General features: G+C 42.8%; 1 protein-coding gene across 2 annotated transcripts in view; it reads left to right on the forward strand.

The window, feature by feature from the left end:
• Positions 1-23635, forward strand: part of dbf4 (DBF4-CDC7 kinase regulatory subunit) — a 59771-nt gene extending 36136 nt beyond the window's left edge. Inside the window, exons 9-13 of one of the 2 annotated variants that reach the window (XM_080217097.1) lie at positions 471-516; positions 3912-4043; positions 16691-16826; positions 20429-20547; positions 22099-23635. In XM_080217097.1, coding sequence (XP_080073223.1) covers positions 471-516; positions 3912-4043; positions 16691-16826; positions 20429-20547; positions 22099-23266 — 1601 coding nt within the window. In that variant the 3' untranslated portion in view covers positions 23267-23635. The remainder of the gene's footprint in view (positions 1-470; positions 517-3911; positions 4044-16690; positions 16827-20428; positions 20548-22098) is intronic. The other variant, XM_080217107.1, reaches the window with a different exon arrangement.
• Positions 23636-27084: the final 3449 nt, after the last annotated feature.

Consider the following 27084-nt stretch of genomic DNA (forward strand, 5'->3'; position numbering starts at 1 on the left):
GATGGTTGCTGGGATTGGAGGTCAATTATCTCTGCTCCAGGACATCATTGTAATTTCTTCATCTTGGGAGCGGTGAATTTGTGGAACTCTTTGCCATAGAAGGATGTGGAGGCCAGGGCATTGAGTGTCTTTAAGACAGAGATAGATAGTCCTTGATTAATAAGGGGATCAGGGGATATGGAGAAAAAGCAGGAGAATGGGGATGAGAAAAATATCAGCCACGTTTGAATGGCGGGGCAGACTTGATGGGGCGAGTGGCCTAATTCTGCTCCTATGTCTTATGGTCTCATGGTGTCCTGACCCCAACCATCTTCAGCTGCTTCATCAATGACTTCCCTTTCATCATAAGGTCAGAAGTTGTGATGTTCACAGATGGCTACATGTTGAGTCTATTTGCAACTCCTCAGATACTAAGCTGATATGTATTACATGTTTCAACACTTATATTCTAATTTCTGTAATTAATACAGCAGGAAAACTGAAGAAACCTTTTATCAAAGTTGAAGCAATAAACCGGTAAGATAATTGTACCTAGATTAAAATTGGTTCTTACTACAGATGCTTCTCAGTAACTGGTTGGCATTGCATAGCTTAAAATCTTTGTTTTATTTTTAAAGTTTTTAACTTAAGTGAATTGTTTTTAAGAATCAAGTGAATTTAGATTGCGTTAGCAAGTTCTAACAGTTTACCTAAAAGTAGAATAAACAATGCTACCATGTATATGTAGATAAATGACTAAAATATATATAATGTATACTTGAAAGAAGCATTACCAAAATTATTCAACCTGGAATCATCTAGAAACATTGGTCTTAATTTTTATGGGAAAGTAGGAGGAATTTGAAGTCTGTGCATGTGACCATTAGGAGTTCATCCCCTGCTGCCCACATAGAGGGGCTTCAGTGTTTCATTAGAAAGTTGACACTTCCAATGGTGTAGTGCTTTGTGCAGCCTCGGTTTTTGTCTCTGGAGTATGACTTGAAACCATAACCCTCTGCCCAGAGACACTGAGCTAAAAATCTTTCTGGTCCTGTTCTAGCCAGTCAGTTCCTCCAACCATGTTGTTGCTTCTGGGCATTATGAAACACCCTGTCTGGACCTACCATGTTATCAGGCTGCAATCTTTCAGTCTTGAGGGGGCCTCCATCTATTTTTTATAGGAATCTCGTCCAGGGAGTGGCCATGGAGTTGGAGGTGGAATTGTGATTTTAAAATTGTAGATCTTTCACCTGACCTTTTCCTAAATGTTAAAATCGGGACTATAGACTAATACAGCATAGAATGAAACTTCTTGGCCCATTGTGTCTCTATCAGCTTTTTAGAAGAGCTGTCTAATTAGCCCCACCGACTGACAAATTTTTCCTTTTTCAAATGTGTTCAACTACTTTTTAAAATTAATATTAAATCTGCATCCAGTGCATTGAAGATCACCATAATCTGTTGCAGGAAAAAATTCTCCCCTGATTCTCTAGTTAGGACTAGAGGGCACAGCCTCAAGATAAGGGGGAGGGGACAGTTTAGAACGGAATTGAGGAGGAACTTCTTCACTCAAAGGGTGGTGAATCTCTGGAATTCTCTGCCCGTTGAAGTGGTGGAGGCTGCCTTGCTAAATATATTTAAGACGCGGGTAGATAGGTTTTTGATAGGCAAGGGGATTAAGGGTTATGGGGAGAAGGCGGGAAAGTGGAACTGAGCCACGACAGATCAGCCATGATCTTATTGAATGGCGGGGCAGGCTCAAAGGGCTAGATGGCCTACTCCTACTCCTGTTTCTTATGTTCTTATGTATTCTTTGCCATTTATCTCAAACCTGTATTCACCTGGTTGTTGACCCTCCGCCCAATGGAAACAAAATATCAAAACTATTTGAACGCATCTATTAAATTTCTCCTTGATTTTCTCAGCATTTTGGCTAAGATCAAGTGTAGTATTGACATGCTGTGCTTGGTTGAAGTCATGAGGTTACATTTTACCTTCATTTGAAGCAATTTTTTTTTTAATATTCAATATCATGTACTTTATTATAGTTATAATTAAGTCCACATAATACAGGCTGACACAATTGTTTTACAACCTAGACAGGTTAGCAACTTTCCTGAAACGTATACAGTGTTTTGTGTCGTACATCCCTCCCTTGTTTGAGTTCCTCTCTCTCCCAGATTGGAATGAGTGCAGTATGAGCCTGGCTTGTTTGCAATGCAGTTACATCTGTGCACACTCTCTTTTTGTAGTCTGGAGTTGTATGTTCGTGATACTGTGTTCCAGGCATCCATGTAGCGATCCATACATTTAGCTATACATTTCTGTTCAGAGTTGTCCAGTGAACTTCCTGGTTTCCCAATACACTTCCTGAAACATTTATCAGTCATCCTCCATGAGTTCCTGGGCGTTTGCCATGGCGATCTGAAATTTCACCTGCTCCATAATCATGCCTGAGTCCACCTTCCCTCCGACCGGTCCTCCTGAGGAGAAATTGTCCATCGTGCCAAGGTCGTGAGCGCCTTTTGCTGCCAGTAACGGACTGAGAGAAAGCGGCATCTTGGCTTTTTATCTAAGATGCAAATAAGAACATAAAAAATAGGAGCAGGTGTCGGCCATCTAGCCCCTGGAGCCTGCCCCGCCATTCAGTAAGATCATGGCTGATCTGAAGTGAATCAGTTCCACTTTCCCGCTTTCTCCCCATAACCCTTAATTCCCTTGTCTATCAGAAACCTATCTACCTGTGACTTAAATATATTCAACGAGGTAGCCTCCACCACTTCAATGGGCAAAGGATTCCAAAGATTTACCACCCTTTGAGTGAAGAAGTTCTTCCTCAGCTCTGTTCTAAATTGCACCCTCCCCCCCCCTCTTATTTTGAGGCTGTGCCCTCTACTTCTGCTATCCTTTCTAAGCGAGAAGAATCTCTCTACCTCTACCCTATCTAGCCCCTTCATTATCTTGTAAGTCTCTATAAGATCCCCCCCTCAGCCTTCTAAACTCTAATGAATACAGACCCAGTCTATTCAATCTCTCTTCATAAGCTAACCCCCTCATCTCCGGTATCAGCCTGGTGAACCTTCTCTGTACTCCCTCCAAGGCTAATATATCCTTTCGCCCTTACGGGGGCCAAAACTACACACAGTATTCCAGTTGCGGCCTCACCAGTGCCCTGAACAGTTGCAGCAAGACCTCCCTGCTTTTATATTCTATCCCCCTCACTGTAAAGGCCAACATTCCATTCGCCTTCTTGATCACTTGCTGCACCTGCAGACTGGGTTTTTGCGATTCATGCACAAGGACCCCCAGGTCCCTCTGCACTGTAGCATGCTGCAGCTTTTCACCCTTTAAATAATAATCCCTCCTACTATTATTTATACCAAACTGGATAACCTCACATTTGCTAACGTTATACTCCATCTGCCAGGTCCTCGCCCACTCACTCAGCCTATCCAGATCTCTCTGCAGACTTTTCGCGCCCTCCACGCAATTTACTTTTCCACTCATCTTTGTGTCATCAGCAAATTTTGTTACCCTACACTCAGCCCCCTCCTCCAGCTCGTCTATGTAAATGGTACACGAGCCTTGGAGGAGGAACTATGCCTACTCCAATTAGCTTGGATCATGGAGATCAAGCCCAACGAGGTGAGAGTCCTATCTTATCAGCTTGGATCGGGAATGTCTCAACTTGTTGAGACTCTGAATTGGACTTGATTTGATTGAATTGGAATAGAAACAAAAAAAAAAGGTCCAAATATTGGTGAATAAGTCAAGGAGCCTGACCCATAGGTTTTTGAAAAGTCTGTGCTCTAACTACTTGATCCTTCTGTTAAAAGGGATTTTAAAACTCTGAACTGCTGTCAGTTGCTACTTGTGAAGATACCGACTATTAATGAATATAAAAATGTTAAGAAAGTTTCTGCTTTACTTAGCCATTACAGACCATTGTATATACAGTTGGATTGCTACCCAGAGATCAACTACCATGGTCCAAATCCCTGGAGTCCTTTTGATATTGACAAGAAAAGCAAGACCAATGATAAACAAATTAAAGGCAAGGCTAGGTATGTGGACATTTTGCTTTCAGTTCGTTTTCTGCACAAATATGCAGTAGCACAAAGGCCTGGATCTTCCTAGGAGCAGCAATCACTGTCAGTTTGTAGTTCTAGTCCTACTTTTCTGCGCCATAATGGAGCTGTGCATTTTTGACTGGGTCTTCCGATCCCAGCTTCTTCAGAAATGTGGAGTGATCTTCCATTGAATTGCTTCCTTGTAGTGCTGGATTGTCAGGAGGTGTACCAAACTATGCCTCATTTTTACTGTACTAGCTGCCTATTCTAGTAAACGTTCATTAACAACAAAAAGCGGGATATTTAAACAGCTTTTCAGTATGTTTGTTTATGGCTGAATGGAAAGATGAAGTAAGTGGGCAATTAGGTAGGGTGGCAGCTGTGTTGAGTGAGTCCCCTTTAGTTGGGTAAGGAGTAGTGAAGTTGCAGAGTCAGAGGGGAGTCAGGTCCGGTCAATGGGGATGGGGGGTATTGAGGTTGGAATCTGAGTTGGTAGTTGTATAGTTACCCAGGAGTGAGACACATATTTTTTCTGTCTAACATTTCCTGGGTAACTGTTTAGATAAGTCAGAGCTGCCCAAAATCTCTGACTACGCTTAGAACGGTCCAGCGAGTGGGGGAATTGTCTATCAGAATTTGAAATCTCCCAGGCAGTTCCCAACAGAGTCAATTCATCAGGATCTCCACAGGGTTCTGAAGCCTGTCTTGTGGGGTGCATCAGCTCTGACAATCCAGAAGATCCTGGGCCTTTGATTTTAGCTAGATTTTTAATGCACAATCAGGAATTCTTGGGATTAAAATTTTTGGAATATGTGTCTTCACTGAGTATCTGGTTAAATATAGTGAGCCTGGAAGTCAGAAAATCCACTTTAATGATATGTTGCATCCTTAAACTGGGGGCATGAAAACAACTCTCTCTCAGACTATTGATTCAGCTGTGAGTTACAGCACAGTTTTATTGAATGTTGAACAGGTATTATTACATAAAAGTAAAATACTGAGGATGCTGGAATCTGAAACAAAAACAGAAAATGCTGGAAAATCTTAGCAGGTCTGACAGCACCTGTGGAGAGAGAGTGGAGCCAACGTTCCAAGTCTGGGTGACCCTTTGTAGAGCTGCTCTGACAAATTATTACATTATTGAAATCAAAGAGTAGACTTATCATTATTGCTGATTAATTTGCTTGAATTTTTGCAAACAAGAAAGATTTTTCTTCTGCCCTGGCAGTATGGTGATTTGTTACTCTGGAGTTTCTAGCTTCCTGGTCATAATTGATTTATTGAATTCAAACTCCACTAATGCTATGGTGGGATTTGAAAACTGATCACCAGAGCATTGCCCTGCTTTCTGGATTACTAGTCCAGTTACAATAAAATTACTTGGGTGAAGACTGCCAGTTAATCTGTTAAGTGTAAAAATATGTGGGGGGATGGGGGGCACTTATGGATAATTGTGCACATATTGCGAGACACTTGGAGCGATTCTTAATTGTTTTTAGTTTGCTCAAAAGAATATGTTGAGATAATTATTGACACTGGCAGTTGGTTGGAGAGTTGGAAACTATATTTGCAATGTTTCAATTTGAGAATTAATATAAAACTGAGTAAAGGTTGACTTCTGGTCTCCTCTCTCGCCAACTGGTTATCAGACACTTTAACAATAAGCCTTTTTGCTCCAGGTTATAAGGCTGTAAGGTTGATGAGCAAAGGTTGATGAGCAAACTGCCCATGGTACAGTGGTGCAGACACAGGACAAAGTGGAAGAAATAAAGAGGAATGTAGTGGTAATTGGGGTAGTGTGGTTAGGGGTATAGACACTGTCTTTTGTTACAATGCTAAAGAATACAGAAGGGTGTGTTGTCTGCCTGGTGCTGGGGTCCAGGATGTCTCATCTGGGCTGCCGAGGAACCTGGAGTGGGAGGGTGAGAATCTGGTTGTTGTGGTACATCTGGGTGCCAACGACATAGGCAAAATGGGAACTAAGGATCTGCAGAGGGAGTATGAAAAGCTGGGAATCAAATTAAAAAGCAGAACCGACAAGGTGGTTATCTCTGGATTACTACCTGAACCGCGTGCAGATGGGCGTAGGGTAAATAGGATTAAGGAGATGAATGGGTGGCTCAGGGGTTGGTGTGGGAGGGATGGGTTTGAATTTATGGGGCATTGGCACCAGTATTGGGGCAGGTGGGACCTGTTCAGATGGGATGGTCTTGGTTTGAACCGTGCTGGGACCGGAGTCCTGGCGAATCGTATAACTAGGATTGTAGATGGGGCTTTAAATTAATTGGTGGGGGGGAGGGTGCAGGGGTAGGAGAAATTACAATGTCTAAAGTAAAAGAGAGGGTACGGGTGCGGGAAAATGTTGAGGATGGCCCAATAATAAAGGGAGAAGGGGGCATGAGAAAGGTTGGTAGCGTTCCTTCAAATAGGGTACAGATAAAGGCTGGGATAAAGACGCTTTACCTGAATGCACAAAGCATTCGGAACAAAGTGAATGAGCTGGTGGCGCAGATCAGCACAAATGGATATGATCTGGTGGCCATTACGGAAACATGGTTGCAGGGTGACAGGGACTGGGAGCTGAATGTCCAGGGGTATCAAGTGTTTAGGAAGGATAGATGGGAGGAAAAAGGGGTTGGGGTAGCTCTGCTGATTAAGGATAGTAAGGGAAGATATAGGCTCCAAAGAGCAGAACATGGAATCGTTATGGGTGGAGATAAGGAACAGTAAGGGGAGGAAGATGCTGGTGGGTGTGGTCTATAGGCCCCCAAATAATAACTTGGAGGTGGGGCGGGCTATAAACAAGCAAATAAATGATGCGTGCAGAAATGAAACGGCAATAATTATGGGGGATTTCAATCTGCATATTGATTGGTTGACCCAAGTCGGACGCGGTGGGCTTGAGGAAGAGTTCTTGGAATGCTGTAGAGATAGTTTCCTTGAACAGTGTGTGACAGAACTGACGAGGGAGCAAGCTATCTTAGATCTGGTGTTGTGTAACGAGGCAGGAAGAATTAGGGATCTTGTTGTGAGGGATCCTCTTGGGACGAGCGATCATTGTACGGTTGAGTTTTTGATGCAGATGGAGGATGAGAAAGTAGGGTCCCGGACCTGTGCCCTCTGTTTGAACAGAGGGGAGTATGATAGGATGAGAGAGGAATTGGCAAATGTAGACTGGGGGCGCAGATTGTTCGGTAGGACTGCTGAGGAACAGTGGAGGATCTTTAAGGAGATCTTTTGCGGTGCTCAGCAGAAATATATTCCAATGGTAAAGAAGGAATGTAGGAGAAGGGATAATCAGCCGTAGTTATCGAAGGAAATAAAGGAGAGTATTAAATTAAAAGCTGATACTTTTAGAATGGCTAAAAGTAGTGAGCGAGTAGAAGATTGGGAGAGGTTTAAAAATCAACAAAGAATGACTAAGAAGTTGATAAAGAAAGGAAGGATAGCCTATGAAGCTAAACTAGCACTAAATATTAAAAAGGACAGTAAGAGTTTTTACAAATATATGAAGAGGAGGAAGCTGGTTAGAATGGTGGACCCTTAGAGGATGAGAGGGGGGATTTAGTGGTGGGAGATGAGGAGATGGCTGAGGCCTTAAATAAGTTTTTTGCCTCGGTCTTCACGGAGGAGGACACGAATAGTTTGCCGGATATTAAAGATAGAAGGATGGTAGGAGTTGAGGGCCTGAATGTGATTACTGTCAAAAGAGAGGTCTTGATCGACTAGCGGGACTGATGGTGGACAAGTCCCCAGGACTGGATGGAATGCATCCCAGGGTTCTGAAGGAAATGGCAGAGGTGATAGTGGATGCCTTAGTGATTATTTACCAAACTTCGTTGGATTCCAGGGAAGTGCCGGAAGATTGGAAAACGGTTAATGTTACGCCACTGTTTAAAAAAGGTAGCAGGCAAAAGGCAGGGAATTATAGGCTGGTTAGTTTAATGTCTGTTGTTGGAAAAATGCTTGAATCCGTCATCAAAGAAGAAATAGCGAGGCACCTAGAAAAGAATTGTTTGATAGAGCAGACGCAACACGGATTCGTTAAGGGGAAGTCGTGTTTGACAAATTTATTGGAATTCTATGAGGATGTGACTAGTGCGGTAGACAGAGGGGAACCGGTGGATTTGGTGTTTCTCGATTTTCAGAATGCGTTTGATAAGGTGCCGCACAAAAGGTTGCTTCAGAAGGTTAGAGGGCATGGAGTTGGGGGTAAGGTGTTAGCTTGGATAGAGGACTGGTTGTCTAATAGGAGGCAGAGAGTTGGTATCAATGGGTGCTATTCTGATTGGCGGTTGGTAACTAGTGGAGTGAACTAGTGGAGTGCTGCAGGGATCGGTGCTGGGGCCTCAGTATTTACCATTTATATACATGATCTGGAGGAGGGGGGCTGAGTGTAGGGTGACAAAAGTTGGAGATGACACAAAGATGAGTGGAAAAGCAAATTGTGCGGAGGGTGTGGAAAGTCTGCAGAGGGATCTGGATAGGCTGAGCGAGTGGGTGAGGACCTGGCAGATGGAGTACAATGTTAGCAAGTGTGAGGTTATCCACTTTGGCAGGAATAATAGTAGGAGGGATTACTATTTAAAGGGCGAAAAGCTGCAGCATGCTACGGTGCAGAGGGACCTGGGAGTCCTTGTGCATGAGTCGCAGAAACCCAGTCTGCAGGTGCAGCAGGTGATCAAGAAGGCGAATGGGATGCTGGCCTTTATAGCGAGGGGGATAGAATATAAAAGCAGGGAGGTCTTGCTGCAACTGTACAGGGGATTGGTGAGGCCGGAGCTGGAGTACTGTGTGCAGTTTTGGTTGCCGCGCTTGTGCAAGGATATTTTGGCCTTGGAGGGAGTGCAGAGGAGGTTCACTAGGCTGATACCGGAGATGAGGGGGTTGGACTATGAAGAGAGACTAAATAGACTGGGTTTGTACTCGTTGGAGTTTAGAAGGATGAGGGGGGATCTTATAGAGACGTGTAAGATAATGAAAGGGATGGATAGGGTAGAGGTAGAGAGATTCTTCCCGCTCAGGAAGGACAGCAGGACTAGAGGGCACAGCCTCAAGATAAGGGGGGGGTGGCAGTTTAGAACAGAGTTGAGGAGGAACTTCTTCACTCAAAGGGTGGTGAATCTCTGGAATTCTCTGCCTGTTGAAGTGGTGGAGGCTACCTCGCTAAATATATTTAAGACGCGGGTAGATAGGTTTTTGGCAGACAAGGGAATTGAGGGTTATGGGGAGAATGCGGGAAAGTGGAACTGAGCCACTTCAGATCAGCCATGATCTTATTGAATGGCGGGGCAGGCTCGAAGGGCTAGATGGCCTACTCCTGCTCCTACTTCTTATGTTCTTATAGGTTGATTTAAGCAAACAGTTAATTAGAGCTATACCCCACTTGGATGTGATTTGGGTCTTACTTTAATTCTGAAGGCAAAACAAATGTTAAAATTCTGCTACTTTACAATAACATCTCATTGTGACATAAAAATTGATGTTTGAATTTTTTCTGTTCATTTTTTCATCATTTTTATCGTTGAAACTGCTTATAAAGGAGCAGACGAGGAAGGAGCATCAGAGAGAAAGCTAAGACTTTACCTGTTAAAAACCTGTTTAAAATAAGTTTAAAGCACTTTGTTCTTTGTAGAACTGTTTAAAGCATTTACTTATTGTATTTACTGCTTTAAGAATTGTGAGGGAGTGATTATCAGGCAGTTGTGGCCCATCAGCTTTAAATCAGCGCCAAGTTTAAAAGGAGGCCTGGTGTAGATAGCGGGCAGCGTCGGAGCGGGCAGCGGAGTGAGAGGGCAGCAGAGTGAGCTATTAGGGCTTAATATCAAAAAGGGCTTGAAGGTAAAAAGGCCAGGTGGAAAGAACAAGAAAAAAAAAAAATTTTTTTTTTCAAAACTACTACAGCAAAAAACAAGGAAAATATTTTTTCCCACAACAAATTATATTGAATAATGGAGGGGCATGTGATGTGCGGTTCCTGTATGATGTGGGAACTGGTGGACCCCAGGGTCCTTCCCAGTGGCCATGTCTGCAGTAAGTGCAGGTTGCTGGAGGAGCTCCAGCTCAAGGTGGATGAGCTGGCCTCTGAGCTACAGACACTGAGGCTCATCAGGGGGAGAGAGGGTGTCATTGTCAATGGGGTGCAAGTGACATCCACCCCCCCTAGACTGTCTAAATCTAAGGGTCAGGGACAAAAGGGGGCTGCTGGGAGGAGGAAGGGGGGTGAGGAGCGGAGGCCTCAGCCTCTTAATCTGCATAACAGGTTTGAGGTTCTTGCTTCCAGTCTGGAAGAGGACGAGGCAGGTGAGGTTGGTGAGCAAACTGCACACGGTACAGTGATGCAGCAGGACATAGGCAAAGAGAAGGGGAAAAGGAACGTAGTAGTGATTGGAGATAGTGGGGTGAAGGGTATTGACACTGTCCTTTGTCACAATGACAAAGTGCACAGAAGGGTGTGTTGTCTGCCTGGTGCTCGGGTACAGGATGTCGCAGCTGGGCTGCAGAGGAATCTGGAGTGGGAGGGTGAGAACCCAGTTGTGGTGGTACATGTGGGTGCCAGCGACGTAGGCAAAGTGCGGACTGAGGATCTGGGGAGGGAGTATGAGAAGCTGGGAATGGAATTAAAAAGTAGAACCGACAAGGTGGTCTTCTCTGGGCTACTGCCTGAACCGAGTGCAGACGGGCGTAGGGTTGACAGGATAAAGGAAGTGAATGGGTGGCTCAGAGATTGGTGTGGGAGGAATGGGATCGAATTTATGGGGCATTGGCACCAGTATTGGGGTAGGTGGGACTTGTTCGGGCAGGATGGGGTTGGTCTGAATCGTGCTGGGACCAGAGTGCTGGCGAATCGAGTAAAGAGAACTGTAGACAGGGCTTTAAACTAATTAGGGGGGGGGAGGGTGCGAGGGTAGGTGATGTTAGGAGGTCTACAGTTAAGGATAGGGTACAGGTAAGGGAAGAGGCTGAGGATGTCCCAAGTGGTGGCGTTACGGCAAATAGGGTCCAGAAGAAGGCTGGGATGAAAGCGCTTTATCTGAATGCACGAAGCATTCGGAATAAAGTGGATGAGCTGGTGGCGCAGATCGACACAAATGGATACGATCTGGTGGCCATTACAGAGACGTGGCTGCAAGGTGACAGGGACTGGGAGATGAATGTACAGGGCTATCAAGTGTTTAGGAAGGATAGGCAGGAGGAAAGAGGGGGTGGCGTAGCTCTGCTGATTAAGGACAGCATCAAGGTGGTAGCAAGGGATGATATCGGAGCCAAAGAGCAGAAAGTGGAATCGTTGTGGGTGGAGATTAGGAACAGCAAAGGGAGGAAGACGCTGGTGGGTGTCGTCTATAGGCCCCCGAATAATGATCTGGAGGTGGGGCGGGCTGTTAACGCGCAAATAAGTGCGGCGTGCAGGAATGGGACGGCAGTAGTTATGGGGGATTTCAATCTGCATATTGATTGGTCGACCCATGTTGGACGAGGTGGGCTCGAGGAGGAGTTCTTGGAATGCTGCCGGGATAGTTTCCTGGAACAGTGTGTGTTGGAGCCGACGAGGGAGCGAGCTATCTTGGATCTGGTGCTATGTAATGAGGCGGGTAGAATTAGGGACCTTGAGGTGAAGGATCCTCTTGGAGAGAGTGATCATTGTATGGTGGAGTTTCTGTTGCAGATGGAGGAGGAGAAAGTGGGTTCCCGGACACGTGTCCTTTGTTTGAATAGAGGGGAGTATGGTAGGATGAGAGAAGAATTGGCGAATGTGGACTGGGGGAGTGCGTTGGAAGGTAGGTCTGCTGAGGAGCAGTGGAGGGTCTTTAAGGAGATCTTTCTTGGTGCTCAGCAGAAATTTATTCCGATGGTCAAAAAGGACAGTAGGAAGAGAGGTAATAAGCCGTGGATAACGAAGGAGGTGAAGGAAAGTGTTAAATTAAAAGCGGAGGAATTTAGAGTAGCTAAGAGCAGTGGGCGAGAAGAGGATTGGGAAAGGTTTAAATGTCAACAAAGATTGACAAAAAAGTTGATAAAGGAGGGTAGAAGAAGCTATGAAGCTGGGCTAGCACTTAATATAAAAAAGGATAGCAAGAGTTTTTATAAATATATAAAAAGGAAGAGGCTGGCTAGGGTGAACGTTGGTCCCTTAGCGGATGAGAAAGGGGACCTAGTGGTAGGGGATGGGGATATGGCTAAGGTCTTGAATAACTTTTTTGTTTCTGTCTTCACGGAGGAGGACGTGAATAATTTGCCGGGTGTTAGCGATGGAAAGGTGGTAGGACTGGAGGGTCTTAATGACATTACTGTTACTAGAGAGGTGGTGCGCGACAGACTGGAGGGGCTGATTGTGGACAAGTCCCCAGGACCGGATGGAATGCATCCGAGGGTTCTGAAAGAAATGGCGGAGGTGATAGTGGATGCCTTGGTGGTTATTTTCCAGACGTCGCTGGATTCCGGGGAAGTGCCGGAGGATTGGAAAACGGCTAATGTTACGCCGTTGTTTAAGAAGGGTGCCAGGCAAAAGGCGGGGAATTACAGGCCGGTTAGTTTAACGTCTGTGGTAGGTAAAATGTTAGAATCCGTCATTAAGGAGGAAATTGCGAGGCATCTTGAAGGGAATTGCTTGATAGGGCAGACGCAACACGGTTTCATTAAAGGGAAGTCGTGTCTGACAAATTTACTGGAGTTCTATGAGGATGTGTCTAGGGCGGTGGATAGAGGAGAGCCGGTGGATGTGGTCTTTCTGGATTTTCAGAAGGCGTTTGATAAGGTACCTCACAAGAGGTTACTGCAGAAGGTCAGAGGACATGGAGTTGGGGGTAGGGTGTTAGCGTGGATAGAGGATTGGTTGTCAAATAGGAGGCAGAGAGTGGGGGTCAATGGGTGCTATTCGGATTGGCGGTTGGTGACTAGTGGAGTGCCCCAGGGGTCGGTGCTGGGGCCTCAGCTATTTACCATTTATATAGATGATCTGGAGGAGGGAACCGAGTGTAGGGTGTCGAAATTTGCTGATGACACCAAGATTGGGGGAAAGGCAAATTGTGCGGAGGGTGTGGAGAGTCTGCAGAAGGATCTAGATAGGCTGGGCGAATGGGCCAGGAAATGGCAAATGGAATTTAATGTTGGCAAGTGTGAGGTGGTCCACTTTGGTAGGAAGAATGGTAGGAAGGACTATTACTTACGTGGCGAAAAACTGCAGCAGGCGACGGTGCAGAGGGACCTCGGGGTCCTTGTGCATGAGTCGCAAAAACCCAGCCTGCAGGTGCAGCAGGTGGTCAGGAAGGCGAATGGGATGCTGGCCTTCATAGCGAGGGGGATTGAATATAAAAGTAGGGAGGTCTTGCTGCAGCTGTATAGGGCATTGGTGAGGCCGCAGCTGGAGTACTGTGTGCAGTTTTGGGCGCCGCACCTGCGCAAGGATATTTTGGCCTTGGAGGGAGTGCAGAGGAGGTTTACTAGGCTGATACCGGAGTTGAGGGGGTTGAGCTACGAGGAGAGGCTGAATAAACTAGGCTTGTACTCGTTAGAGTTTAGAAGAATGAGGGGAGATCTCATTGAGACGTATAAGATGATGAATGGGATGGATAGGATAGAGGTGGAAAGACTCTTCCCGCTCAAAAAAGACAGTAGGACTAGGGGGCACAGCCTCAAGATAAAGGGGGGGCAGTTCAGAACGGAGTTGAGGAGGAACTTCTTCACTCAAAGGGTGGTGAATCTCTGGAATTCTCTGCCCGTTGAAGTGGTGGAGGCTGCCTCGCTAAATATTTTTAAGAAGCGGGTTGATGGGTTTTTGATAAGAGAGGGGATTAAGGGTTATGGGGAGAGGGCGGGAAAGTGGAACTGAGCCACGACAGATCAGCCATGATCTTATTGAATGGCGGGGCAGGCTCGAAGGGCCAGATGGCCTACTCCTGCTCCTATTTCTTATGTTCTTATGTTCTTATGTTCTTATAAAGGGTTAAATTTAAAATATTCAAGATATTGGATCAAGAGAAAATTTATGACCTCAACCATCCGGTGGAAAGTTTCATAAGATTCAGATAGCATGAAGGTAGTCCTTTAGATCATTCTTGCTATAATCATTCATCAATATTGAAAAGGGAAATATAGCCTTTATTTCAATATAGCTCCAATAGGTGCTGGCAGTTAAACACTCAGCTTCAATTTTAAAATTGAAAAATTAAAATGCTTGAATCCGTCTTGAAAGAAGAAATAGCGAGGCACCTAGAAAGGAATGGTTTGATAGAGCAGATGCAGCATGGATTCGTTAAGGGGAAGTCATGTTTAACGAATTTATTGGATTTCTATGAGGATGTGACTAGTGCGGTAGACAGAGGGGAACTGGTGGATGTGGTGTTTCTAGATTTTCAAAAGGTGTTTGATAAGGTGCCTCACAAAAGGTTGCTACAGAAGGTTAGGGTGCATGGAGTTGAAGGTAAGGTGTTAGTGTGGATAGAGAATTTGTTGTCTAATAGGAGACAGAGAGTTGGTATCAGTGGGTACTATTCTGATTGGCGGTTGGTGACTAGTGGAGTGCCGCAGGGCCTCAGCTATTTACCATTTATATAGATAATCTGGAGGAGGGGGCTGAGTGTAGGGTGACGAAATTTGCTGATGACATGAAGATGAGTGGAAAAGCAAATTGTGCGGAGGGTGTGGAAAGTCTGCAGAGGGATCTGGATAGGCTGAATGAGTGGGCGAGGACCTGGCAGATGGAGTACAATGTTAGCAAGTGTGAGGTTATCCACTTTGGCAGAAATAATAATAGGAGGGATTACTATTTAAAAGGCGAAAAGCTGCAGCATGTTACGGTGCAGAGGGACCTGGGAGTCCTTGTGCATGAGTCGCAAAAACCCAGTCTGCAGGTGCAGCAGGTGATCAAGAAGGCGAATGGTATGCTGGCCTTTATAGCGAGGGGGATAGAATATAAAAGCAGGGAGGTCTTGCTGCAACTGTACAGGGTACTGGTGAGGCCGCAGCTGGAGTATTATGTGCGGTTTTGGTCACTGCACTTGTGCAAGGATATTTTGGCCTTGGAGGGAGTGCAGAGGAGGTTCACTAGGCTGATACCGGAGATGAGGGAGTTGGACTATGAAGAGAGACTAAATAGACTGGGTCTGTACTCGTTGGAGTTTAGAAGGATGAGGGGGGGATCTTATTGAGACATATAAGATAATGAAAGGGATGGATAGGGTAGAGGTAGAGATCCTTCCTGCTCAGGAAGGACAGCAGGACTAGAGGGCACAGCCTCAAGGTAAGGGCGGGCAGTTTAGATCGGAGTTGAGGAGGAACTTCTTCACTCAAAGGGTGGAGAATCTCTGGAATTCTCTGCCCGTTGAAGTGGTGGAGGCTACCTTGCTAAATATATTTAAGTCACGGGTAGATAGGTTTTTGACGGACATGGGAATTGAGGGTTATGGGGAGAAAGCAGGAAAGTGGAACTGATCCACTTCAGATCAGCCATGATCTTATTGATTGGCAGGGCAGGCTCGAAGGGCTAGATGGCCTACTCCTGCTCCTATTTCTAATGTTCTTTAAATTCAGTGTTTAAAATTGTGTCTGCCAGCAGAGAGATTATTGTAACTAGTATGTTTCATAGTTTAAGAGCTAGACTTTTGTTTTAAATTAATTTATGCATAGATAGAAAATGACAAGGATTTTCATTTTATGTATATTGGCACCATACCTGTTCCAACCTGGCAGTGCCAACCTAAGCCAAGGGGTGGGCACCTGTGGGAACCTCATGGGGGAGAGGGGATTCATTTAGTTGTGGTTCCGGCGGGGGTAGACAGAGGAGCTGAGGATGCCGACGATGGCTGTTGGGCAGTGGTGGAGGTGGATGCTGGGTCAGATTGTGGAGGGAGTGAGAGTTGATAGAGAAGGGGTCAATGATCAGGGGTGGGGGGTTGGGGAATTCCTGAGATTGGCTGGAGAAGTGTTGACTCCGATGAGGGGCTGGTCAGGTGGGGAATCCCTGAGACCTTAGTCATGGGCTAGAGCGGAGGTTTATACAGGTCATGATCAGGGCACCCTATAAACATGGTGCCCCAATCTCTGTAGGTGGATTTTGCTGGCATATATAGGTCCCACCCTCCTGTATAAGGGTGTAAAACACACCCCTTTGATTGTTTTGGCAGTGTTGTAAGACCTGGAAAGAAAACTGGCTGGTTTCTCTGGGGAGAAACATGCCGGTTTTCTCGCTGGAAACAATGCTGTGTCATTTTCGGTAAGATTTAATAACCTGTCTAGTTGAAAGTGTTATTCTTACAGGGGTCTTCTTGCGATTTCTTGCCCTCAATGCCACTTAACTCGATATTGGACAGGAAATGGGACACTATAGGGGGATGCAAGGTTTGCTTACAGGTGATGAAACTGAATCTAAAAAAATATTTTGTGGAGAAAACCAAAATGTGATGCTGACTACAGTGTGTATCTAACCAAACTGTACAAAATGGTGCCTAAGCACATAGAGGTTGGGACGTAATCTTGAGGACAGAATCTTATGAAGTATAATCTCTGACTTGCAGAAGTGGTTAGAAATATCTATGATTTTAAATAACTGCCAGAGTGTGTGCAAAAGTATAAAAGCAACTTTTATTCTTCGGAAATATGACATAAATTCCCTGTCACATTGGATTCTTTTTATTTTTTGGAAGCAGAAGTAAAGGCCATAAAATGGTATTCAGTGAAAAAAACTGCAAAATGGATACAAAAATCATGGAAACTTTAAAAGAGAAGAAAAAGAAGGGTTACTGTGAATGCTGTATGATGAAGTATGACGATTTAAAAATTGTAAGTGTTAACATTACACTATTTTCATTATTTTTGCATACCTTTCACTACTTGTATTATAATAGATTTGCACCAACAGGATATGCACTTGTTCAATAATTTCTGGAAAAAAGATTGAACAGAAAAGTGGAATGAAGGGGAAAACTAATTGTATTTTTCGAGCAACATCTTTACAAGTGTCAAAAATAGTGTGGCAATTAAATTATGGCAACAAAAATAATCTGCTGTAATGGTTATAGACTGCATATTAACCAAATACTTTAAGACATTTCTTGGTAATATGACAGGTAAAACTTCCAGATGCCTGCTCAAAACCAGTCATCTGTTCTTGACCACTGAAACAAACCTGAAAAGTTGAAGAGGTTAAATTTACTCTTTGATTATACATTGTGCTAAAGATGTGGCATTAATTTAAATATGAAAACTCAGTTCACTTCTAAACCATCAAGAGCTCCAAAGAAATTTGCTGTAGACGTAACAAGGCACAGTTAGTCAATTATCTGAGACAGAAAGTAAACCTGTATTCGCTCAGAACTTGATTATTGTGGAGAAAAGAGACATGCTGTAATTTTTCATTTTGTGCTCATCAGGACAGATGCAAGAATGCCAAATTTCAAAGGGACCAACAATTTATATTGCATTAGAAAAGAGTGCTAATTGGTTGGTTGAGATATGGCTGTGAAGAGGGATCTATTGCCCCCATACTTCTGTTAATTCAAAAAGGGTGCAACATCTGGACATATTTTTACCTACAGAGGACTCGTTCCTGTATATGAATATATGTAACTGCTAGCAAGTAAATCACATTGCAAGCCTGACTGATGATGGTTGTTAGTGTAATTCTTAAAATACTCAAAATTGTTCAGCAAGTACTGTCCAATCACAGAACCACATCTAAGTTAGCCATTATGGCCATAATTATTCAGCCGTTCATGCCAGCTGGGTTCGCTCGGGTCCCACTGGCAGTGCATTCCTGCCAGCGTGGGGTGATGTCAGTGGGAATTCTGACTAGCCAGGCGTCACTGGGGAGAGGCCGCCCAGTAAGAATAGGAGGAGGACGACAATAATGAGCAACACCACCCACGTGCTGGAGGGCTAATGACAGCAAGGATCAAGCATGAGAGGGAGGCCCTGATCACCACGTGCTTTGGTGACTAGGAGCCTGTGTTGCCTCACATGGGTTCCATTCCTCCTCCTCCTCACCCTCCTCCCTTCCTCTCCTCACCCTCCTCCCTCCCTCCCTCCCTCCGTTGAGTTCTACACTCTCCTGCAACATTGTAACACCAGAATGGTGCAAGGCGGGAGAGGAATCTGGGCTGCATGCAACTTGCTTGCGATTTCTCCAGCAAATGGAAGATTGGCAGGTGCACATTCCTATTCTCCAGCCCAACAGTGCTGTCTCTAATGGTCCACATGCCCTGCTCTCCGGCAAGCTCCAATTCCCATTCCCCAAAGTAGGTGAGGACTGGTTCTCAGGCACACCACCCTCTGTCTTCGCCCTCTCCCGGCGATTATGAGTTTTCTTCTTCTGTGAAGACAGAAGGAGCAAGATGGCACAAGTTCTGCAGTGTTTCAGGGGGTGGTCCTCAAGAGAGCAAAGGTTGTGCTACTCTTGGATGGAAGAAGGGAGGTGCTTGGGGGTCAGGGGCTGAAAACATGCAGAATGCTGCCAGTGGGGGGATCTGGGGCTCATTTAGGGGGAAGATGCTAGATGATGTATTACATGGTAGGTTGTTGCATAAAGTTAAATCTCACAGGATCCAGGATGAGGTATTTCAATGGATACAAAATTGGCTTCTTGACAGAAACCAGAGGGTGGTTGTAGAGAGTTGTTTTTCTGTGACCAGCGGTGTGCCTCAGGAATCAGTGCTGGGTCCACTGTTATTTGTCATTTATATTAATGATTTGGATGAGAATATAGGGGGCATGGTTAGTAACTTTGCAGATGACACCAAGATTGGTGGCATAGTGGACAGTGAAGAAAGTTATCTCCAACTACAACGGGATCTTGATCAATTGGGTCAGTGGGCTGACGAATGGCAGATGGAGTTTAATTTAGACAAATGCGAGGTGATGCATTTTGGTAGATTGAACCAGGGCAGTACTTACTCAGTTAATGGTAGGACATTGGGGAAGATCTAGGGGTACATGTTCATAGGTCCTTGAAAGTGGAGTCACGTGGACAGAGTGGTGAAGAAGGCATTCCGCGTGCTTGGTTTCATCAGTCAGAACATTGAATACAGGAGTTGGGACGTCTTGTTAAAATTGTACAAGACATTGGTAAGGCCACACTTGGAATACTGTGTGCAATTCTGGTCACCCTATTATAGAAAGGATTAAACTAGAAAGAGTGCAGAAAAGATGTACTAGGAGGCTGCTGGGACTTGATGGTTTGAATTATAAGGAAAAGCTGAATAGGTGGGACTTTTTTTTCTGGAGCGTATTCTCTGGTGCATAGGAGGCTTGGGGCGGGGCAGGGGGGTGGTGTGGGGAGTGGGGTAGACCTTACAGAGGTCTATACAATAATGAGGGACATAGACGAGGTAGATAGTCAATATCTTTTCCCGAAGATAGGGAAGTCTAAAACTAGAAGGCATAGGTTTAAGATGAGAGGGGAGAGATACAAAAATGACCACGGGCAGTTTTTTCACACAGAGGGTGGTGAGTGTCTGGAAGAACCTGCCAAAGGTAGTAGGAGACATGGGTACAATTTTATCTTTTAAAAAGCATTTAGATAGTTACATGGTTATCGAGGGATATGAGCCAAATGCGGGCAATTGGAATTGGCTTAAAGGCTTTAAAAAGGGGGGGCATGGACAAGTTGGGCCTAAGGGCCTGTTTCCATGCTGTAAACCTCCGTGATTCTGAGGTAAAACACTCACCCTAGCTGCCCGGATTAGGTCATTCAGCTTTTTTTAATGGCACTTCTTCCTGGTTCTTCTAGCCAGTGCCCTTGCATTAATATAAAGTATCCCTCCCTCCCTCCCAGGCTGCGTTTCCATCCCTTCCTCTGGGATGGCATCCTGCTTGGGGGGGTGGGGGGAGAGGATGTCCTGCCTTGCCTCCACCACCTCCAGCAACCTGGCCAGGTCAGTATCAGAAAAATGGGGAGCTGCCTTCCTGGGTGCCATTTTTTCTGCACTGCCTGCCTGTCTGTCCACCCTTGGAGTTTTTATGGAGTTCTCCCTTGTTAGGCGGATTAGCTGCAGGCAGTCTGGGCGAGTTGCGTGCCCATTAGAGCATTCCAATGAGTTTAATGCAGTTTGCCTTGTTACCATGGAGGGGAAGCCAAGTCAGCACTTCCAAGTGAGCTGATAGAGTGGAGGAGAGGATGCCACATTTGTGCCTCTGTGATGACTGGGGGCAGGGGAGATAAAGGGCCATGTCAGTCAGCCATCGTAGCCAGTGGGGGGACATGTGCAGGGGGGTGGGGGTGGACCTACTTCCCTTCAATTCTGAAGCAATCATATTCATCTCAAGATATTAACTTGGTTTCTCTCTTCAAAGATGCTGCCAGAACTGCTGAGTTTTTCTAGCACATTCTGCTTTTACTTGCAATGTTTGCAGTATTTTGTTGTTAACTTAATTCTTCTTTTTTTCAGCATCTGCAAAGTGAACATCATAAGAAATTTTCTGAGAGTACAGAATTTAATGTTGTGGATAAAATAATTTCTCAATTCGATTATGACTTTGTCGAATTCCAGAGAGATAAGATGAAAAGGTAAAAATATTATTTCCCTAAATAATAAATGACTTGAAAATATGGCATGAGCCTCAATCATATTCTTAAAGGCGGGTTTCCATCCTGATCGTTACACGTGCTCTTGCAAGTATGTTTTCACTGCTTTGTAAAACCATAGAATGGCCACAATGTAAAAGGAAGCCATTTGACTCGTTGAGTCCATTCTGGATTTCTGAAAGAGCAACTCAACTAATTCCACTGCCCTGTCCTTTTGCCCTAACCCCAGAGGGTTGTGGATGCTTCATCGTTGAATATATTTAAGACTGAGATAGACAGATTTTTGGTGTCTCGAGGAATTAAGGAATATGGGGAAACAGGTGAGAAAGTAGAGATGAAGATCAGCCGTGATTATATTGAATGGAGGAGCAGGCTCATTCCATCCTATGGTGTACTCCTGTTCCTATTTCTTATTATTATGTTCTCATTTCCCCTAGCCCTTCAATCACTATTGTCTGTTGCTTCTCTGCGAAGAACTATTTGTAAATTAAAGATGTTATAAAATATAATTTTTAATTCTAGGGCATTTTCTGTATGGTTCCACTGTCAGATACATTTAAAGTTCTTGAGTTCTTCATGAAGCAGAATTTAGTGACCCATTTAAAAGATTGGGAAGAGTTGTTATACAGAACTGAGTTTTGGTGGGGAGTTTCTTTCTCTGATAATATGAACCCTCAAAACTTGTGTGATTAAAACTCCCGTGCTAAATGACTGCAGTTGTCATTTGACCATGTTTGTCTTTTGTATTGACTGATGTGAAAATTTATTTTTTTTAAACAGATCTTGCAATCAAATTTAGTCTGTGAAGAGCCTATATAATTCCTAATTCTCAATGACTTAATTAATAACTTTTATTTCTTGCTACTGTCAGCATTCTCTTTTTGTCCTTATTGTAGCTCCTTCTAACACTGTTTATGGTTGCCAAAAAAATGCTAGCATTACACAGCAGATTTGTCACCATCTAAATATAAACCTAGGTTGTTTTGATTGCCTTTATGATTTTGCATTTATCAGGGTAGAAGTTGTTGCCACTTTTTTAAGAAGTTATTTTATGTTCAGTGGTATCCAAATATTTATAATTGGGTATCTTGTTTATGCCAATGAGATTATTTAAAAGTGGAAACTTATTTCAGCCACTATTTATCTGAAAAAATACCTAGCTTTTTAATGAAATGATGCATTTCATAAATTGTGAAGACTAGACTGTCAAAAGTAGGCTTTTCATTATTGTAATGTGCTTAACATTTTTAAGGAATATCATATTTAATCTGACCTTATCAGAGGCCTTCCACACCAAACACTGTCATAACTAACAGACCAGATGTGCATCTTTCCCCCCATTGTGAATTCGACATATTCTTAAAATTAGTTAGATACCTACCCTTCTCTGTATCCCTTTCACAGTGGAATACTTCTGCTTTGGCAGTTTGGTTATAAGTCAACATCATGCCATTTGCCATGAATATTGAATTTGCTACTAAATAATAAAGGAATTGAAATATAATTTTAATGAAAGGTTTTGTTTATGTTTAGGACAAAGTGCAGCATTGGTGTAAACACCCATGATTTCACCCAGATAAGTATTGCAGGAGTGCATGAAGAAGTTCAAAGACCACATAAAGAGCATGTGGAAGGAAACAGATCTGCAGTAATGTGGAGCGCAAAGAATAACGAATGTGTCAGTGGATGGGAAAATAAACCAAGTAGTTTGTCTTTCCAAGGAAAAGAAATTGTATCTTCAGGCACCCTGAATTCACCTAGCCAGATGTTGCCTTTGTCTACACCGAGTCATGTTAGCATTTCTGAAATGCTACTTTTATCCACTTTTATTAATAACAAATCCCCTGGAGAAGGTGTGGTTAATTTTGAAAATCAGAAAAAAGACACAACTCCGCATAGTTTATCTTTGTGCCAAGGAGAGGAACATAGTTCCATTATTTCAAAGGTCTGTATATCAGAACAGTTGCAGTTGCATCATATTGGAAGATTACCAGCTGAGAGATCTCATTCTTTAGCTGAAGAGTCATCACAAAAGCATCGATTTGATGATGATATCTTTGGAAGTAGGCCACAGCCAGATACTGCTGAATGTTCTGACAGTGGCGAAAGCAAAACTAGGCTACTTAAGTTGTCAAAGAATAATTTACAACAAAAGCGCAAGGAACAGGAAAATACAATCGTTCGTGTTCCCAAACATTCTCGGATAACAGATACTGCAGCAGCTCCTGTTGAAAATCCATGTAGCCCTCTACTGACGCAAGTGTTTGTTGGCCAAAGCAGGAGTGAAAAACTGATGCCTGAAATAATAACGCCTTCATTTAATATCACTGCACATGAAAGCACTGAATTAAACGTGATTCCTCAAACTGAATTCACTTCTTCACCCTGTATGAAACTACACAGGAAAGTGAGATTTTCTGCTGTTTATGGAAGAAATAAAAAGAAGGCTGAGGATCACGGAATGGAAATAAGTACACTTGCAAAGGAAAGGTGTTTGATTGAGGAAAGTGAGGGTCCCAGCTTGCCATTGAAAAATTTGCTAGAATTGTTTCAAACTAGTGAAGATAGTGGTTCAGACTTTTCAGGTTTTACAGCTCATTCATCACAGAAAATGTCAGAGATGTGGGATGACGATCAACCAGCGAATATCCTGTCACTGTTTGCCCAATCGTCGTCATTGTCATCTTTTCTTGGTTTCTAGTGCAATGCTGAAATGACAATTTTTGTTTTAAAAAATGCAACATGAAAGGACTATAACTTTATTCCTGTTCCGGTTTCACCATAGCTCCAGTCTGGTTACATACAGTTTTTTTTCAATTTCATCATTTTAATGTGACTTTTAGATTTGAAAATGAATATTAAATGCCATGTAGCTACTGTTTTAAGAACAATGAGTCTGATTTAGAATTTTTTCCAGTTTTCTATTTAACCGTTTAGTTTTAACCAATAGTATGATCAATTCGGCCTAAAATTTGGTCTAAAAGTACCAACCTTTGTCAGTAAAATCCAACAGTAACAAAAATGTTGCATTTTGCCTTGCTGCAACATTTTTAAGGATAAGTGGGTAACCATTGATTTGTTTATTTTATTCACTGAATAACTCAAAACCAAGCGTAATTGTTTAGCTTTATTGCATAAAAGTGAATCCTCATTTTAACAGTGTTAACCAATAATTAATTTTTAAAAATATCCACATTGGAGGGTGCACTGAGTTAACTTTTTGTCCTTTCATGTCTGGAGCGGGGATCCAGATCTGATCGGATGACAATCTTTTTGACTAGATTGCGTAGTGTCAGCCCCTATCTTATTAGACAGTGTGGAATTTGGCAAGCTCGCTTATATGAAAAACATAATGAAATGGGAAGTTGTAAATGTCGCATTGATATTGTATGGAGTTGTTCTTTGTGGGAGAGTTAGGTGTCTACACACAAACTATGTCACTTTTTAATTTGCATCTAACCTTTACTACATCTGATCTCGGAAGAGTTTGGTGACACTGAATACTTAAAATATGGAATAATTCCTTTCCCAATGTTAATATCCCTAATCTGTGAGCATTTAAAATAATTAGAAAAGGAACCCCTAACTCAACCTTTAATAGAGAACAACTGCATAAAAGGGCATGAAAAGACATAACGACCAATTGTAATTTGCATTCATATGCCACCTCTTAACATAGTAAAATGTGCCAAGGACATTGGTACACAAAATTTGAAGCCGAGCCACAAGGAGGACATTAGGATAAACGATCAAAGGGGCTTCTCAGAGGGCAAGGAAGTGGAAATTTTAGGGAGGACGTTTCGGAGCTTAGAGCCTAGACAGCAATAGTCAAAATATAGAGGCTATAAGATTCCCAATTGGGTTCCTATTCTGAGTTACCAGATCTCATTGTGGGCATTAATTGAGCCTCTGTGTCAGGAGGGAGAATAAAATTTGCCAGAATCCCTCCTAGTTACTATACAGGTAGGTTAGGCTAAATGTGAGAGAACGGTATCTCATTTGGTTGCGCAGCCCTGCTAATAGTCGGTTTGAATGCATAAAAAATAACAATGGATGAGTTACCAGAGCTCATGGAACTGTAACCAGCAAGATCAGAGTGAGACACAGATTGCAGAGGAGAAAAAAAGGCAAGGTGAGACTGTTGCATATTGGGAATAACTTTTACTGCTCTAACCTCTCTTTTAGGTGTGTTAGTTCAAATAAATGAAATTTTCCCTTGCAGAAATCCGGGTTTCAAGTCTACTTTAGGTTTTTGAGTGTTTTGCATGGTGCCCTTTAATTCCATAGCTCATGTAGTAAATTCCTAAATTTTAAAAAAAGCTCAGTAGGTCAGGCAGCAGTTATGGAGAGAAACAGAATTAACATTTCAGGCAATGAAAATAATTCTGTTTCTCTGCACAAGTACTATCTGGTCTACTGACCTTTTCCAGCATTTTGTGTTTTTTATTTCACTTTTACAATATCTGGTGTTTTACTTTTGTAACAAATTCCTAAAACTTCAGTAGAAACATCCAAGGAGGATGTCACAAAGATTCAAGGTATTTCAAATTATTTTAACTGTTGTGTCAACGAGATTAAAACATGCTATGATGCAAATGCCAGTTCATGCAGTTAAAACAATGGACAGCCCAGCTTTATAGTAATCTGACATCTGAAAAGTATGCTCTATTTACCATTGGTGTTATATTGCATTTGGCTTATCTACTTTTTAATTAATATAACTGAACTCTTGCAATAGTTATATTAAACATTCTAGTCACCTATTCCTTCTAAATTAGAATAAAATATTAAATCTGTAATTAAAGCTGTAATATTAAAAGTTTACAGTTCCTTGAACAATTAAATAAATAGCAAGGAAGTAAGCAGCGGGACTGTTACCCCCATTTGAATATTTCTTTAAAGCATTGGCTATCTATTGTAAAGGACTGATTTTATAATATGGTTCCAGAAAGCTGAGATCATTGTTAACATTTTCATCAATTTTCCAAAATTTGTGGAGGCTGAAATTATTTAGAATGGGTTCTATAGAATTTTATGCAATGACGGAAAGTGATGGAAAGAGAAAATGTTAACCTTTTTAAAAATTCAGTCATGGGATGTGGGTGTCAATATTACCTATTATTAATTACCCTTGAAATTTTAAAGTTTATTTATCAGCGACACAAGTAGGCTTACATTAACACTGCAGTGAAGTTACTGTGAAAATCCCCTCGTCGCCACACTCCAGCAGCTGTTTGGGTACACTGAGGGAGAATTGGCCAAAGCACTTAACCACCTAACATCTTTCGGATGGTGGGATGAAATCGAAGCACCCAGAAGAAACCCATGCAGACACAGGGAGAAGTGCAGACTCTACACAGACAATGACCCAAACCGGGAATGGAACTCAGGTCCCTGGTGCTGAGACGCAGCAGTGCTAATCTCTGTGCCACCTGCCTTGAGAAGGTGGTAGTGGTGAGCTGCCTTCTTGATTTTCTTGAATTAATATTAACAGATTTAACAATGTAAAAGAGCCTTGTCTAATCGGGCAGAATTCTCCGGTCTTCTCCCCCATGTGTTTTTCCGCAGCAGAAGTGATTTACCATCAGCTGTATTGTCTGGTCCCAGCAAAGTCGATGGTGATTTACATTCCCTACCTATGTTGCTGTTAGAGAACCCATGTGGAGGTTGACTTTGGCAGGACTGGAAGATCCCACTGGCAGGTAGGGCTGGAGAATTCTGCCCCTCGTAACTCTTGAATAGTAAGCGCAAGTACAGATCTCTTGACAGAAAGAAAATGTGGTATTCAACACTTAACCTATATGAGGACTGGATTCATACAATATCTGTTCAGCAAATGTTGCTGTTAAAATCATGAACAAGATCTTCTATGAAGATGTCTCCTTTTTATGTCATTGTATACATTTTGTCCAAGTACAGTGCTTGTTAGCATTTTGACTTGTCAACCTATTTACAAGTTCTGTTCTTTTGGTCCCACAGATGAGAATATTTAAGTCACTTTCACCTAGTTTGCTGTTCATACGGAAAGTTGATTTCTGCTATAAAACTGAATTTCTTGTGGTCTTTTTAAATGAAGGCTCCTGCTTTGATTTATACCTTTTATAATGTTTGAATTACACATTTTTGAGTTAGAAAAAGTGCCAAAAAGATGAACTTTTAAAATATATTCTATATTTTAATACAAAAAGCAACAGTAGCCTATTTTTTGGGTACTAGCTGTTGATTAGAATTTTCAGAGGAGCCTTTGATGTATTTGTTGTAAGTTTTGTATACAAAACTTCAGTGTCAGAATTTAAACAAAAAATAAATGAGATTAATTCCGTTGCAAATGAAACTGATATTTATCTCAGTTTGGCTGAACTTTGCTGAAACCTGTATCTTTTATGGAATGTGGGTGGATGATCTCCAATTGTTGATCAAATTGAGAATGTGCAAAATTAAGAGCACCACTTCAAATGTTGCAGTTAAATCTAACCAGACTAAACTATTCATAATCTTCATGTTGTTAATAAACCTTTT

This window comes from Carcharhinus amblyrhynchos, chromosome 2 (assembly GCF_965287045.1).
Source record: "Carcharhinus amblyrhynchos chromosome 2, sCarAmb.v2.hapA, whole genome shotgun sequence".
NCBI lineage: Eukaryota > Metazoa > Chordata > Chondrichthyes > Carcharhiniformes > Carcharhinidae > Carcharhinus > Carcharhinus amblyrhynchos.